The 15,953-nt window shown below is 42.3% G+C and overlaps 1 protein-coding gene across 1 annotated transcript in view; it reads right to left on the reverse strand.

The window, feature by feature from the left end:
• SUCLG2 (succinate-CoA ligase GDP-forming subunit beta) overlaps positions 1 to 15,953 on the reverse strand; it is a 185,600-nt gene that overhangs the window by 101,653 nt on the left and 67,994 nt on the right. The window contains exon 7 of the mRNA XM_033926731.1: positions 12,976 to 13,072. Coding sequence (XP_033782622.1) covers positions 12,976 to 13,072 — 97 coding nt within the window. The remainder of the gene's footprint in view (positions 1 to 12,975; positions 13,073 to 15,953) is intronic.

The raw sequence follows: 15,953 nt of genomic DNA on the forward strand, positions 1-15,953 counted from the left end.
CCTTTTAAGAACAATTTACCTACTTCCCAGTTTTTCCGCTTCAGACGTATCTGTCAAACTACAGAAGAATTTAAACTACAAGCTGAAAGTCTGAAACGCCGCTATTATGAAAGAGGTTATCCTAAGTCAGCTGTGTCTAAAGCATATAGACGTGCACGGTATAGCCCACGTGATCAACTTCTAGATTATCGGGTTAAGAAACGTGATGATGCGATTCCATGCATTCTAAAATTTTCTTCAGTGGCACAGCGGCTAGGAAGAAGAAAAGATCTTTGGCCTAAGCTACAAGCTAAACCATGTTTCCAAGAAGCGGAGGGTAAAATTTATTTTTCTAGGAATCGGAATTTTTTTTGATGTAAAGCAGATTTGTGGCTTTCTACAGCGACTGGAAGAGTGGGCCACGATGCGTGTGGCAGATGTCTAAATATGCCTGAGGGAACGGAGGTATATATCCCAGGCAGAAAAAAAAGATCGCTCTGTGAAATTTCACTACTTGCGAAGGGGTAGTGTATGTGACGATATGCCCCTCTAAACTGGTGTATATTGGTTATACAACCAGGAGACTTAAAATAAGACTTTTTGAGCATCGATCTAACATAGTCAATAAGAAAGAGATAGACATTTTGACACATCACGGTGCTACTATGAAACATAATTTTGATGGCTTTAAATACAGTGCATTAGAACATATCACCACTACGGACCGAAGAAGTGACGTCAAACGGACCGTGGATTTTCTTTTCTAATACTTTACAGCCTTAATTAGCACATTGAATGGTGTGCGGTTTTTTTTGGATAAGTCTGATTGGTCCTTGTCAGATTGAAGCATCATGTGACCCGGCTGATTAGTAGTATTGTTAAAACTACCTTCTATAGGTTGCGGAAAATTCGATCTATTTCTAAATTTCTCTGTCCCAAAGCACTTAATATTCTTATCCACTCTCTGGTGATGTCTAAAATCGATTATTGCAATTCATTATTTACAGGAATTGCTTTACAAGAAATTAAACGATTACAAATTATTCAAAATGCTTCTATTAAATTAATAACAAAATCTAAAAAATTTGATCATGTGACACCACTCCTTAAAAAGGCTCATTGGCTCCCAGTCATTCATAGAATTACGCATAAATTATGTACAATTATTTTTAAAACATTAGAAAATAAGACTCCAGCATTTTTATTTAGGTTGCTTATCCCATATTCAGTTAAAAGAACCTTACGATCTAGTGAACGGAACCTTTTATCAATTCCTTCACTAAAAATTATTAGTACAAGAAGACAATTTATCTTTTCATGTACAGCTCCCCAGATTTGGAATGCGCTTCCCATGTTTTTACGGGAGGAGAAGGTATTTGGGAAATTTAAAAGCGAATTAAAAACCTTTTTATTTAAAGATGCATTTGCTACTTAATTAAATTTTATTATAAAGTGTTATTTTATTTTTTATTTCTTTTTTTTCTCTTCCCAGTTTCCTTTTGTATTTACCATGTATGTCTTTTCTTTACTATAAAAATGGATTTCATCCCCTCTTTCCTTTTGTTTATATTATAATTAATTAACTGTATGTAATGTTTTTGTCTCCTTATGTATGCATATTTTATTGTACATCGCTTAGAAATCAGATTAAGCGATTGAACAAATCAATTAATAAACTTGAAACCTGGAAATCGGTTCCCATATCCTGCTATATTTAGGAGTTTCATCTTACGCTGTTAGAGCATGGCTGTACGGAGAGCTTCAGTTATAAACATCCCTGAGGCAGACAGTTATGGCGATACAAGGCTCTTGTTGGATAGCAGTGAATGGACGTGGACGGTACAACAGTGCTCTGCTGAGTTATCGTGGAAGGCATATGAAGCTGTACCATCAAGTTTTCATGTCACACAGCTAAGTACTTCTCCCTTTTTTGCCCTGTGCACAGAGGTGGGCTGTGGCCCGATTAGAGAGTAACTAATATTCTGTGGAGTTTTTTTTTTTTATGCCGATGAGAAGTAAAAATGACCAGCTTATAAATCAATATTGATTGTTGTCAATGAGGCTTTTTTTTCTACACAATTTTTGTGATTAGTGATTCTCTCTCTCAGATGCGTCCTTACCACTGGCTGGCAACATTATTAGTATTTAATTAACCATATTATGTTTGCCACACTGTCTACCATGCGTCAATCTCTCATGTCATGTCTGCTGCACAGTGTTTGCTGTTCCACGAATTTGCTGCACTTCTTCGAGGTAGTAAACAGGCAGATAGACAAGGGCGACCCAGTCGACATTGTATATCTGGATTTTCAGAAGAAGTTCAACAAGGTTCCACATGAAGGACTACTTCGGAAAATTGCAAGCCATGGAATCGAGGGTGAAATACTCAAGTGGATTAAAAACTGGCTGCAGCATAGGAAACAGAGAGTGGGGGTAAATGGACAATACTCGGACTAGAAGGGCTTCACTAGTGGGGTGCCGCAGGGCTTGGTGCTTGGACCCATACTCTTCAACATCTTTATAAACGATCCAGACATTGGTACGACAAGTGAGGTGATTAAATCTGCGGACGATACGAAGTTATTTAGAGTAGTGAAGCCACAGGGGGATTGCAAAGATCTGCAACATGACATAATCAAGCTCGAGAAATGGGCATCAACATGGCAAATGAGGTTCAACATGGATAAGTGTAAAGTGATGCATGTCGGTAACAAAAGAGACTTCGGAGTTCTGATCGACAAGTCAATGAAGCTGTTCACGCAATGTGTGGCGGTGGCGAAAAGGGTGAACAGAATGCTAGGCATGATTAAGAAGGGGATCACAAACAGATTGGAAAAGGTTATCATGCCGCTGTATCGGGCCATGGTGCGCCCTCACCTGGAGTATTGCGTCCAGCACTGGTCGCCGTACATGAAGAAGGACACGGTACTACTCGAAAGGGTCCAGAGAAGAGCGACTAAGATGGTTAAGGGGCTGGAGGAGTTGCCGTACAGCGAGAGATTAAAGAAACTGGGCCTCTTCTCCCTTGAAAAGACGAGACTGAGAGGGGTCATGATCGAAACATTCAAGATAATGAAGGGAATAGACTTAGTAGATAAAGACAGGTTGTTCACCCTCTCCAAGATAGAGAGAATGAGAGGGCACTCTCTAAAGTTGAAAGAGGATAGAGATTCCGTACGAACGTAAGGAAGTTCTTCTTCACCCAGAGTGGTAGAAAACTGGAACGCTCTTATGGAGGCTGTTATAGGGGAAAACACCTCCAGGGATTCAAGGCAAAGTTAGACAAGTTCCTGCGAGACTGGAACGTACGCAGGTGAGGCTGGACTCATTTAGAGCACTGGTCTTTGACCTGGGGGCCGCCGCGTGAGCAGACTGCTGGCCACAATGGACCACTGGTCTGACCCAGCAGCAGCAATTCTTATGTTCCTAACACTTGCCTTACGAATTTTGCCAAGTCATGTCATTCTGTGTTACACATGCTTTGTCATATTATGTTTTTACCATGCTTTGCTGTTTTCCCTGTCAGACAATGTTTGCCATGCTACCATACTGTGTTTGAGAGCTTGGCGCAGAGGTTGGCACCCTGAGGTTGTGGGCTCTGACACGTGTTGCTCCTTGGACAGGTCACTTGGTCCTAGAGGTATATGAGATAGATTGTGAGCCCACCGGGACAGACAGGGAAAAATGTTTGAATACCTGAACTAATTCACGTAAACCGTTCTGAGCTCTCCAGGGAGAATGGTATAGAAAATTGAATGAATAAATAAATATGGAATTACATTTCTGTCCAAGTGTAATTATCCTTGGTTGTAGATTTTAAAGTTTATAAATAAATAATTAAAACCATTATTTATAGATTTTGTTGCATTGCTAAATATTCTATATCAACCATATTACAATTAAACATCATCCACAGGAAAGGAAAATAAATCGGAGGTATTTAAAATCAACGCCAACAGAAAAAGTCCAACTTGTGTCCCCCCCCTTAATCAAAAAAAACTTTGTTGCAATGAAGACAACAGATTTTTCTGCAGCTGCCTCTATCATTAGATTGATCTCCTTTTCCAATATTCCTTTTTGAACCCAACTATCTAAGCCAGGGGTGTCCAATGTCGGTCCTCGAGGGCCGCAGTCCAGTCGGATTTTCAGGATTTCCCCAATGAATATACATGAGGTCTATTTGCATGCACTGCTTTCATTGTATGCTAATAGATCTCATGCATATTCATTGGGGAAATCCTGAAAACCCAACTGGATTGCGGCCCTCGAGGACCGACATTGGACACCCCTGATCTAAGCCTTCAGAAAAAGGTTAATGTCTTACCGAAGACCTCCGAGATACCCTATTAAGCTTGTGCATCTGATTTATTTTTGTATTTAATACAGTCACACCTGTTTATTCTCATTTTTCACCTTTGTTTTGATGTTTGTTAATTGCAAATGTGACTCGTGTATTTTATATCGCTTTGTAATCTGCCAAGGGAAATGTTTAAAGACTGGCAATGCTATAAATCTATCAAGTGAATAAATACATAAGTACCAGCGCATACTACGTTCTGAGTTATTGTACCCCTAAAATTACCGCAGGTTTGAAAATGCATCATGTCACATTAATGGAATATCTTTCATTTCTTATGAAGCAATCATCTTTAACAAAGGCCGCGCAGTGCACCAAACAGCAGCTGAAACACCCATTAATATTTATAGAACAATTTTCATCGTCAAAAGCACATTGTTACATGCTTGAAAGATTGTAGAAATGAATTTTTTCTTCTTGAGCAAGGATCAAACCGGGCCACTGTCACTCAGTTCATGAAGGGCTTCTCTCGCGATGGACCGCGCTAGAAAGGCTCCCCATTTTATTTATGTATTCATTCATTCATTTTGTAATTTGCTGTACCACTGTGATTGGCAAGCAGAATTAAGCAGCTCAGGGACTAAAAATAAAAAGGACAAGAACTCCATTGGTCGATAGGAAAGGAAACACAGCCATAGAAAATAACCAAACATACCTGTAGGGAGGCAGGGTATTGGCAGGATCAGAGAGAAAACGCTCACTCAAAGAGCCAGGTCTTTAAATAACATAACATTAGTTTTTATTTGTATACCGTGCAAATGCCTTTCGGTTCTAGGTGGTTACATAAATTACCGTACTTTTTTCCCCAAAAAATAGTAAGTGGAAATAAGGGTACATCTTATGAAGCAAATATACCACCCCCCACCCCCATTCCTTTAAATTGTGGTGGTCAGCTGCCTACTGATTATGTTGGGACCCGCGACGCACAAGAGGGCTAATGCCTGGGCCCGTGACACTTCCTAATTGTGCAGGTCGCTGATGCTTTGCTGGACAGCTGCCTACTGATTACCGGTATGTTGGGGCCAGCGAGAACAGAGGCAGCCATTCAGAAATGGCTCGTGCCCAAGCAGCAGTAGTGCTTGTGCGCTGCTGGCCCCGACATACCCCGACAAACAGCAGGAGGCCATCCAGCAAAGCACCAGCGCAATTAGGAAGTGTCGCAGGTCCAGGCATTAGCGAGCTTGTGCACCGCAGACCCCGACATTATCAGCAGGCAGCCGTCCACCAACCACCATAATTTAAAGGTGCTGGGGCGGGGGTCGGCAACCTGCGGCTCCAGAGCCGCATGCGGCTCTTTTCCTCCTTTGCTGCGGCTCCGGTAGTGTGTCACGCAGGCATGCAGCTTAAGTCCGGCGTCGCGGCGGGAAATAGCCATGCTGAGCAGTGAGCTCAGCACATACACAGATGAAAGCCTTGCTTGCTGATTGGTCCGGCGGCCCCGCCCCGCCGGACCAATCAGCAAGCAAGGCTTTCATTTGTGTAGTGCTGAGCTCACTGCTCAGCATGGCTATTTCCCGCCGCGACGCTGGACTTTAAGGTGCCTGAAAAAGAAATCATCCTGGCCGGGGTCGGTGTCATGCTCCGGAGATCTACAGCCTTCCTATCTCCCTCTCCCTTCTACCTGCTTCCGGCCACATCCCCTGCTCCGCGGCTCTCTTCGGCAACTCAGCAGCAGCTTCTGACCTCGGGGCCTACCCTCTGCGAGTCCCGCTTGTTTCAACTTCCTTTTTCCACAAAGGCGGGACTCGTAGAGGGAAGGCCTCGATGTCGGCAGCTTGTCTTGATCACTGCTGCTGACGAGTTGCTGAAGAGAGCCGCGGAGCAGGGGGGTGTTGCCAGGTGCAGGTAGAAGGGAGAGGGCCAGATGCAGGACTCGTGGGTGAGGGAGGAGAAGAGAGAGAGAAAGAGAGAGGGGAGGGAAACAAAAGGAAATATTTCATACTGGGCTGGGCCGGAGTGGAGGGAGGGTGGAAAGATTCTGGCTACAGGGTGCATTTACAAAGGAAAAGGGGGGAAAGCTGAAAATGGAGATAGTGACACAAAGAAGAGAAAGGGTAAGCAGGACCTACTGAATAAGGATAGAGATACAGAGGGGACATGAAGAGGAGGTGAAATAGAGACATAGAAGTAATGCTGAAAAAGTGTGTGGGGGGAGATAAAGACATTGAAAGGGCAAATGGTGAACATGGGGTAAAGACAAGGACAGAGACAAATGAAGATTCTGAAAAAGTGGTGAGATAGGGATTTAGGTGAGATGGACACAAAGAAGGGTGATGCTGGAAAATAGGTGGAATGGTAATTCTGACAGACACAGAAGGGAAATGCTGGATCAAGGAGAGATGGGGCTCAGGCTGGATGGAATGAGAAGAAATGCCTTGTTGGCCCGGAACTTCCTCTCCTACGTCAGAATTGACGTCAGGGAGCGGAATGCTGGTCAGCGCAACACTTCTGCAGGGAAAGCTTGGGACGGCGGTAGCTTGGGGGCTGTTCCCCGATTGCGGTGGCAGCAAACCGAGTGGCTTGGGGGACGGCACGGAGACAGAAAGAAGGGGGAACAGGGAGACAGAAAGAAAAAGTTGGGGGAGAGAATGAGGTCTGGAGGAGAGGAAACATACAGGAGGCTGAAAGAAAGGAAGAAAGATTGGATGCACAGTCAGAAGGAGAAAGTGCAACCAGAGACTCATGAAATCACCAAATAGCAAAGGTAGGAAAAATGATTTTATTTTCAATTTAGTGATCCTGTATATAGCATTAAGATAAGAAACAATATATGCAGTGTTAGATTTGTTTTATAATGGTTTTGCGGCTCCAAGTTTTTTTTTCTTTTCGAAAACGGGTCCAAGTGGCTCTTTATGTCTTAAAGGTTGCAGACCCCTGTGCTGGGGGGTATGTAAAAGTGATGATTGATGGGGGGGGGGACTGTGACAGAATTTAAAGGTGCCAGGTATATATTAGTCTACAATTTGGTTCAGAATGTTTTTTTTCTTGTTTTCCTCCTCTGAATCTGGGGTGCGTCTCATGGAGCGAAAAATACAGTAGATGCAACAAAGAAGAAAGTGTAATATAAAAATTCTTTTAAACATTTAAATTATAATATTAGGCACATCAAAATAACCTATCTGTCCCAGATTAAGAGCACAATCTAAGCTAAGGTGCCTAAGAAGAAAATGGAGAAAAACTAAATGTAGATAATTAAAAATAGTATCAAAAACAATAAAAGAAAGAAAAATAAGGACAATCAAAATACAAAGGATCTAGCAATAAAATATATGTAACTAAAGATAAATTACTGCATTCTGTTACAGAGCATTTTAACTAAGGTAAAAATAACTTAGTAGCTTAAAATATATAAAATGCCCCTGCATTGTAAATATGTCCCAGAGTCACTCTTCACTTACTGTAGCTCCTCCAATTTGATTTTAATCCAGATGCAAATCCACCGATTCAATCGCTCAGTGAGCGACTGACACATGCACAGAGCCCTAACAGTACTGACAGGCGAAGCAGCCTCCTGTCATTGCTGTTAGGGCTTCTGTAGTTTTTTAATTAAAACAGATATTATGCGTGAGTTAAACACGCCCCCCCCCTCGCGCCATGCACCGGCACCCTGAGCTACCGTCCACCACCACCCCAACCCCTGACCCATGGAAAAATGGCAGGAGGGATGCCTGCTCCCTCCTGCCATTGAAGGAACTCCCTCACCCTCCACCTGAAAAAAAAGGCAGGAGGGATGCCCACTCCCTCCTGCCATGAAGGCGCCCTCTCCCCCTCCAGGCCCCCCTGCCCCGTACCTTAAAAATTGGGAGCAGGAGGTACTGAAAACACCTCCTGCTCCTCCTTCCTCGATAACAACACTGGCTTTCAGGATATCCATATTGTAGCCAGTATCTTTGCATGCAACTTGCAAGATGAAGTTGCATGCAAAGATATATCTCATGCATATTAATTATAAACACTCAGAAAATCAGAGTGGCTAGGTGGGTCTCGGAGGATTTGAATGAGAAACTTCGATCAAAAAAGAAAATTAAATGGTTTCGTGTACACAAACTAGAATTAAAATCTATTAGCAAAATAGGAATTCTACCTTATTAAAAACAAGCACCTCAAATTTCAGAAACGGAAGCTACCCTTGAGCAGTAATAACAGTGGATTTCTCACCGCACAGTATATTTAAATGTTAAAATAAAAAAAAACAGGCTGAAATGTAGCTAAATTCAGTTTTAAGGAAACAATTTCTATATTTCAGATGTTCTCTGCAAAACACAATTAACCCATTGTTCCAGGCAGATGGGCAAACAATTCCGTCAATAGAAGTGATTTGTTCTACTGTAATTGCTTTGTATCAGAGGCGTAACGCAATATAATTGCAGTTGATATACAGTTATTAGCAGTGCAAACAGACAGTGAGTTATGAAATGAGAAATAAATAACCATAGGCCCCTTTTACAAAGCCGCAGTAGTGAGTCCTGGCGCAGCAAATGCGATGCAGCCCTTAGGAACTGAGTGGGCTGCTTTGCAGGAGTCGCTACTGCGGATTTGTAAATGAGGCCCTATATTTTTCCCTCATAAGAACATAAGAAGTTGCCTCCACTGGGTCAGACCAGAGGTCCATCGCGCCCAGCGGTCCGCTCCTGCGGCGGCCCATCAGGTCTATGACCTGTGAAGTGGTTTCTGAGCATTTCTATAACCTACCTTTACTTCTATCTGTACCCCTCAATCCCCTTATCCTTTAGGAACCCATCTAAACCTTCCTTGAACCCCTGTAATGTGCTCTGGCCTATCACAACCTCCGGAAGCGCGTTCCATACGTCCACCACCCTCTGGGTAAAAAAGAACTTCCTAGCATTTGTTCCAAACCTGTCCCTTTTCAACTTCTCCGAGTGACCCCTCAATGGCTCCCTTTCTATGAGCGTTGGAGCTTTTACCACAGCCACGGGCAATTAAAAATCCCTAACGCAGCTTGATAAAAGGGGATCAATATTTGCACACTGCATGCTTTAAGTGGGTAATTTTATGACTTAGCACCTATGCTTAGTAATAAAATAATTAACTTGATATTAGTTCTTAGGGTACATGGTGATTGAGAGAAAAGGTTCCACATCAAATCTACTCAAACAATATAAATACATTTTTCAAACAAATAATTTAAATAGAATTTTTAGAAGTCCTCAATGTGGATTGCATAAGTCAGGTAAACGCCGAGCGTTCAATGCTTCAACCCATGCATGAGCAAAGAGCTCAATGCAGGCACCATAACGGGGTCTTCCCACGTGCATAATAATTAGTGAATAAGTGCAAACACACTCAAAATTAAATATAAATGAAAATGAAACACAATTTCACAAACACACTGATGGCAGCTATATGAATTTTGTACAATGGTGGGGAAACAAAAAAAGCAAAACATGATCGTGTCGGGAGAGGCATTTACTAAATCTTAAGATAAGTGATAAAGATATTTATACATATTTATATCTACTACTACTGCTATTAATTATTTCCATAGCGGTTACCAGACGCATGCAGCGCTTTACAGGGTCACAAAGAGTAAGAAAACAGTCCCTGCTCAAAAGAGCTTACAATCTAAACAGGCAAGACGGACAAACAAGATGTCATAGATACATTTAAGGGAACTGGGTTGGAGGGCAGAGGGGAGTACAGGACAATCAAGCCATTGTGACATCACTGATGAGGTTGGCTCTTATTGGTGGAATGAGGCGTTATGACATTACAATCTCTGCTCTGCTTCCCAAAGACTGAAACTCTTCACACTACTGCTGTCTGTATACAGTCTCTTCCCTTGTAAGCCGCTTAGAACTGTTTGTGGTTTGGCGATATATAAAAATAAAGTTGTTATTATTACTACTACTATTATGAATTATTTCTATAGTGCTGCCAGACGCACACAGCGCTGTACAGAGTCACAAAAAGTAAGAAAACAACCCCTGCTTGAAAGAGTTATAATCTAAACCGGCAAGACAGACAAACAGGATGTCTTGGATACAGTTAAGGGAAGATAAAAAAATAAAGTATAAATCTAATCTAATCTAATCTTCCATTTGTGAGTCGCACATACCTATACAGGGTCAAGGCGATAGATCAAAGGGGAAAGTAGTAGGGGAAGGGGGCATGGAGAAGTAAGAGTAGTATGGGGTGCTATACGGAAATTAAGACAGTTAATTGTCAAAGAGGTGAGTCTTCAGGTTTTTTTCTGAATGTGGTATAGTTTGTCTCCTTCTTGATGGCTTCTGGTAGATCATTCCAGGTTTTTACACCCAGATAAGTTAGTTTAGAGTGGAAAGCTCGCTTGTAGTGGAGGTATTTAGTGAATGGCAGGTTTAGTTGGATTCTGTTAAGGATTCTTTTTGATGTCGACCAAGCAGTAGATAATAGTTGGAAGAGAGGGGCTGCTGAGTTTCCGTAGAGAATCTGGTGTAGGATACATGACGATTTGAAAATTATTCGGGATGATATTGAGAGCCAGTGTAGTTGTCTGATGAAGATTGTGATTGCATCAAATTTCTTTAATTTGTAGATTAGTCTAATGGATGTGTTCTGGATGAGTTACATTTTCAAATAAGAGTAGTATTGATGCCAAGGTAGGCGGAGTTGCAATAGTCCAGTTGAGGAAAGACCATCATCAGAGGAAAGTGGTGTGGGTGGAAGTATGATCTTGTGAGTCGCAGTTGAAGCATAGTGTAACTGTAGATGGTATTTTTCCGAAGGTTAGATATTTGTGGTTCCTTTGTGAGAGTGTCGTCTAAGATGCAGCCTAGTACCTTGGTGGATTTTTCCATTATGAGAGTGATGCCTGATGGAAGAGTGAGGTTAGAAATTACATTCTGTTGTGCGGTGCGGAAACAATGGCTTTGGTCTTAATGGCGTTCAGTTTCAGCTTGTTGTTCATTGCCCAGGTTTGAATTTTATCTGTATTGTTTGAGTTTTTTTTTTTTTTTTTTTTGCAATATTAGGATGGTTATTGGTTATGGGGAGGAGGAGGAGGATGTCGTCGGCATAAGATAGTATAGCTTCGTCTTCCATTTTGATGTGTCCCAGCGAGCTCATGAATAAATTGAGTAGGATTGGGGATAATGGGGAGCCTTGTAGGACATCACAGCATGCTTTCCAAGTGTTGGAGTATGAGTCTTGTCTTTTGACCAAGTATTCGCGATTTTGTAGGAAGTCGGCAAACAATTTCAGTACAGTTCCTGTAATTCTGATTTCCGAGAGTTTGGTTAGAAGTAGTTGGTGGTCCACTGAGTCAAAGGCTGTGGAGATATCAAATTGGAGCAGTATTGCCTGATGACCCAAGCTTAGCAACTGTTTGATTTTAGTGATTAGAGTGATGAGCTCGGTGCTTTGCTTTTTTCGGAAGCCGTATTGGGATGTATGGAGGCAGGAGTGTTGCTCTATGTATGAGGCTAGCTGCTTGCTGACATGGAGGATTTTAGTGAGGATCGGAATGCCAGCAATCGGTCTGTAGTTAGTTGCTATGGAGAGGTCTGCTTGGGCTGTTTTCGGTATAGGGGTTAAGGCTATTTTACCCATTTCTTTGGGTAGATGCCCTTGGTTCAGGGAAATATTTAGCAGGTTGGTGAGCCAGTTAATAATATGATGTGGAGCTGCAGAAAGAAGGTATGGAGAACAGTTGGCTAGGGGGCTGCTTTTTAAGGCTAGTTTTGATAATAGTTTATTAGTATCAAGGATGGAAAGGTTAGTGAATGAAGACCAGATCTGGTCTGCTTTTATGGGTTCAGTGTATTCCGTATAGTTGTGTTGTGAAATGTTTGTTGTGGCTGTCTTAGCAACTTCTGATTGGACCAATTTGACTTTGTTGAGGAAGAAATCTGCATAAGGTTACAGATTCTTGGTTTGGGGGGGATGTCAGTTGTCGTACTAGGCGGAATAGTTTTTTGCTGTCGGTTGTGTTGCCTCCTATTTTACTGGTGTAGTAGTTTTTCTTTGTTTTGGATGTATTGTCCTTATATTTATTTATGGCTGCTCTCCATTGTGTTCTGTGTTCTGGTGTCTTGTTTTTCCTCTATTTCCTCTCTAGACGTCTGCATAGTTGTTTGTCTAATCTTAAGGACTCCGTAAACCAGGGCGAATTTTGTATGATTTTATTATGCGTGGGTGGAGGGTTTTGGCTATGATTTTGTTCCAGATGCATGAGTGAAGAGTCCGCTGCGGATCACTCACATGCGCAGTGCGGGCTTCTCGAAACTTCGAGTTTCATCAAGCAAGACTGCTTGTGAGGCATCCGCATCGGGGCTCCGTTGGATCATGTCACCCATTAGTGAGAATACCTGCCTGCTTGCCTTGGGATAAAGCAATTTTATTATTCAAAAAATTTTCTTTATTGCATTCCTGCACATACATTTAACGTGGTTATAAGCAAACACACAGTACCTCTCAGGTACACTCGGGATGTTTTAGCTATTAGAAAAGTGCCTCCATTTTTGTCTTGGATTCTTTAATATTTGGGATGCTATATTGTGAAGGCTGCCATTGGAAAAAATTTGAATATTTCCTTCCTAAAATAACAGAAAGCCAAGATAACAGAATGCAGTTGCTACAGAGTTAAATGGGCTTTAATATGTGGCTACCCGATGACTGATTTTTGGATTTTCACTTCTTACCTTGTCCTTCGGGAGTTTCACCGAAAGGGTTCACTTCAACCTGAGTAGCATCCACTTTCAGAAAGAGGTGGTAGAGCTTCTTAATCTGATCAGCTGCCTAAATGTCATCAAATTAAAGATAGTTACATTACCAGAAAGCCAATAAGTAGCTAATACTAATGAATCCCTGTAGTTAAGATCATCCTTTTAAGTCTGTCAGTAAATTAGAAGATGTGCTTAAGACAATACCAAAACATTTTCAATGATTTATCTTAGTACAGTTCTCCAGAGAGGCTTTCCCCCCCAGAATAGACAGGGAAATAATTTGTGTGGTCCTAGTAGGGATATTGGGGACAAAAGCAAAGCCCTGGCCTCTGTATATGGCTGCCACTTGGAGCAGGAATGAGGGAGGGGGGGTTTGCCCCTGCCCCCATCACTGCACTGGACCATTGGGAGGGAGGGTTGAGGTAGTCCTAAGGGGGGGGGGGTATCCTGATTGGGAGTTGGGGACGTGGGAGTGTTGACTTGATGGAGGGAGTGTGTACAGTGTCGGGAGGAGGAGAATGGTGCAAAAAGCTACCTTTAAAAAATATTTTTTTTTAATGTGGATATATTCAGCCAGGGCAAGCACCCACCAGATTTAACCCCCAATTTTCAGTGCCAGTGTGCAAACGTAGTCCGGCACTGAATATCCATAGCTAGTGATGGTAAGCGTGACAATGTTAGCTACCTGTATTTCACCGTTCTTCCAAGGGAGCTCGGAACAGTTTATATGAATTTATTCAAGTACTTTTCCCTGTTTTCCTCGTGGGCTCACAATCTATCATATACCTGGGGCACTGGGGGGGGGGGATCAAATGACCTGTCCAAGATCACAAGGAGCAACATGGGTTTGAACCTTCAACTTCAGGATACTGAGGCTGCAGCTTTAACCAATGCGCCACGCTCTTTCCCTGGATTTTTTGCACAGATCAAAGATGCACATGCAAATTAGCTAACAAGCCATTAATTAACAATTATTGCACTTACTTGGCATTAATTAGATTTTGTGCACACTTTTTTTTTTGCATAGTATTCTATAACCACATGCATCTAAATCCCCTAGTTTGCGACTCAAAAGTGGGCATGGTAGGGGCATTCCACATATTAGTGTATGGAGTTATAGAATACTTCCATTCCCATACTTAAGTGCTATGAATAGGATGCCAACATTTACACAAGGTTTTGGCTGGCGTAAATACTGGGCATGGGAATGGGATCTAAAAACTAGTCTATAAAGAGTGCTCAGCTCGGAACGCTCTTTACAGAAGAGCACTCCCTGCCAATATTTTCCGATGCCCAAATGTGGGCACCATTTATATGAATACTTTATAACTTTAATTGATGTGAAGATTACATTAGGAAAAGGAACATGTTTCTCCTCAGCACATAACATATGAACAAGCTTATGCCCACCAGTCCACACCACAGTAGACCAGTGGCATACTAAAAAGGGGGGGGGGGGGAGGGGGGAGCGTTCACCCCAGGAGCAGCCCATAAGAGGTTGCTCTGAACTCCAGGAAATTCTTCTGAAAGCAGCAGCATTCATAATTCACTGCTCTGCCGGTGTCTTGCCTGCCTCTCTGCCTGGTCCTGTCTTAATGGAAACAGGAAGTAAGCATGATCGGGCAGAGAGGAAGGCCCGATGCCAGTGAGAACAGCAAGTTCTGAATACTGCCGACTGGGGGGCAAAAAAAGAGAGAGAGAGGGAGAGAGAAGGAAGACTAGGGAAAGGAAAGAGAGATTCCAGAACATGGGGAAGGAAGGGAGGTTGGAAAGGAGATGCCAGACCAGGGAGAAAGAAAGGAGTGGAGGGAAAGGAGAGGAGAAGATAAAAGAGTATGGAGGAGGAAGAAGAGATGGAAGGTAAGGATAGGCGAGAGATGCCAGAGCATGGGGGAGGAAAAGGAAAAGAGACAGAGATGCCAGACCATTGGGAAAGAAGGGAGGGAGGGAAATGAAAGAAAGGAGATGCCAGAGTATAGAAGGAGAGGGAGAGATGGAAGGATAAGAGAAAAGAGAGATCCCAGGGCATTTGGGAAGGGAAGCAGGAAAGGAGGGAAGAAAAGGAGAAGAAAGAGCATGGGGGAAGGAATGGAAACAGAAAGAGAAAAATTTAAGGAACACAGAAAGAGGGCGGATGCTGGATGGCATGGAAAGTGAAGAGAAGTAAAGGAAAGCTTTAGAATAAAGTAGCATTATAACTGTATTGATAAACAGACTAATTTTAATACATTTTTTAAAACTAATTTTTGGAGACCCAAATCCCTTTCATCAGGCAGTGGCGTACCATGGGGGGGGGGGCACGGTTTGCCCTGGGTACAGCTCCTAGGAGTTGCTCCTCTGATCCCTTTTTATATGGAGGGAGGGTGTTAAAAAAATGATTGGTCCGGGTCTAACGTAACGTAGGTACACCACTGCAGTGGGCTAATGCTAATGTGACTTCCACATGAGTATATGCTTAAGTTAATAGTTACAATGGTGGTTATAAGCATCATGATTAATTACATCCGCTGTCTTGTCTAAAATGGAAAATAAATATTACATTTTAAGTGTCAACATTAAATGGAAATCAAAACTCAAATATACTGGGTTGTTACTATGTGTTCAGAGTACAGAATCTGTCTTAATAGTAATCGCTTCAAAGCAGATGGGGAGACGCAGCAAAGAAACCACAAAGGCTCTGCCAAATTGCAGTCTAAGTACTCTGCAGCAGATTCATGTACAGCACAAATGTTGCTAGTCTCAGCGGTAAAGCCAAAGACTGTGGCCAGGGCTGTTAATGACAAATCCAGAACGTGATGATGGCACATAATAATAATCAGTGCTCTAAGATACCAACAGGATTGGGAAATGCCAACGCTGTTCTCTATGCCCTTCACTTCCCATAAAACTCAAGACACAATCATTTACAATATTAGTTACCAAGCGCCTACTGTTGAATCAAAGGAAATATTTTT

The sequence above is a fragment of the Geotrypetes seraphini genome, chromosome 17, assembly GCF_902459505.1.
Source record: "Geotrypetes seraphini chromosome 17, aGeoSer1.1, whole genome shotgun sequence".
NCBI lineage: Eukaryota > Metazoa > Chordata > Amphibia > Gymnophiona > Dermophiidae > Geotrypetes > Geotrypetes seraphini.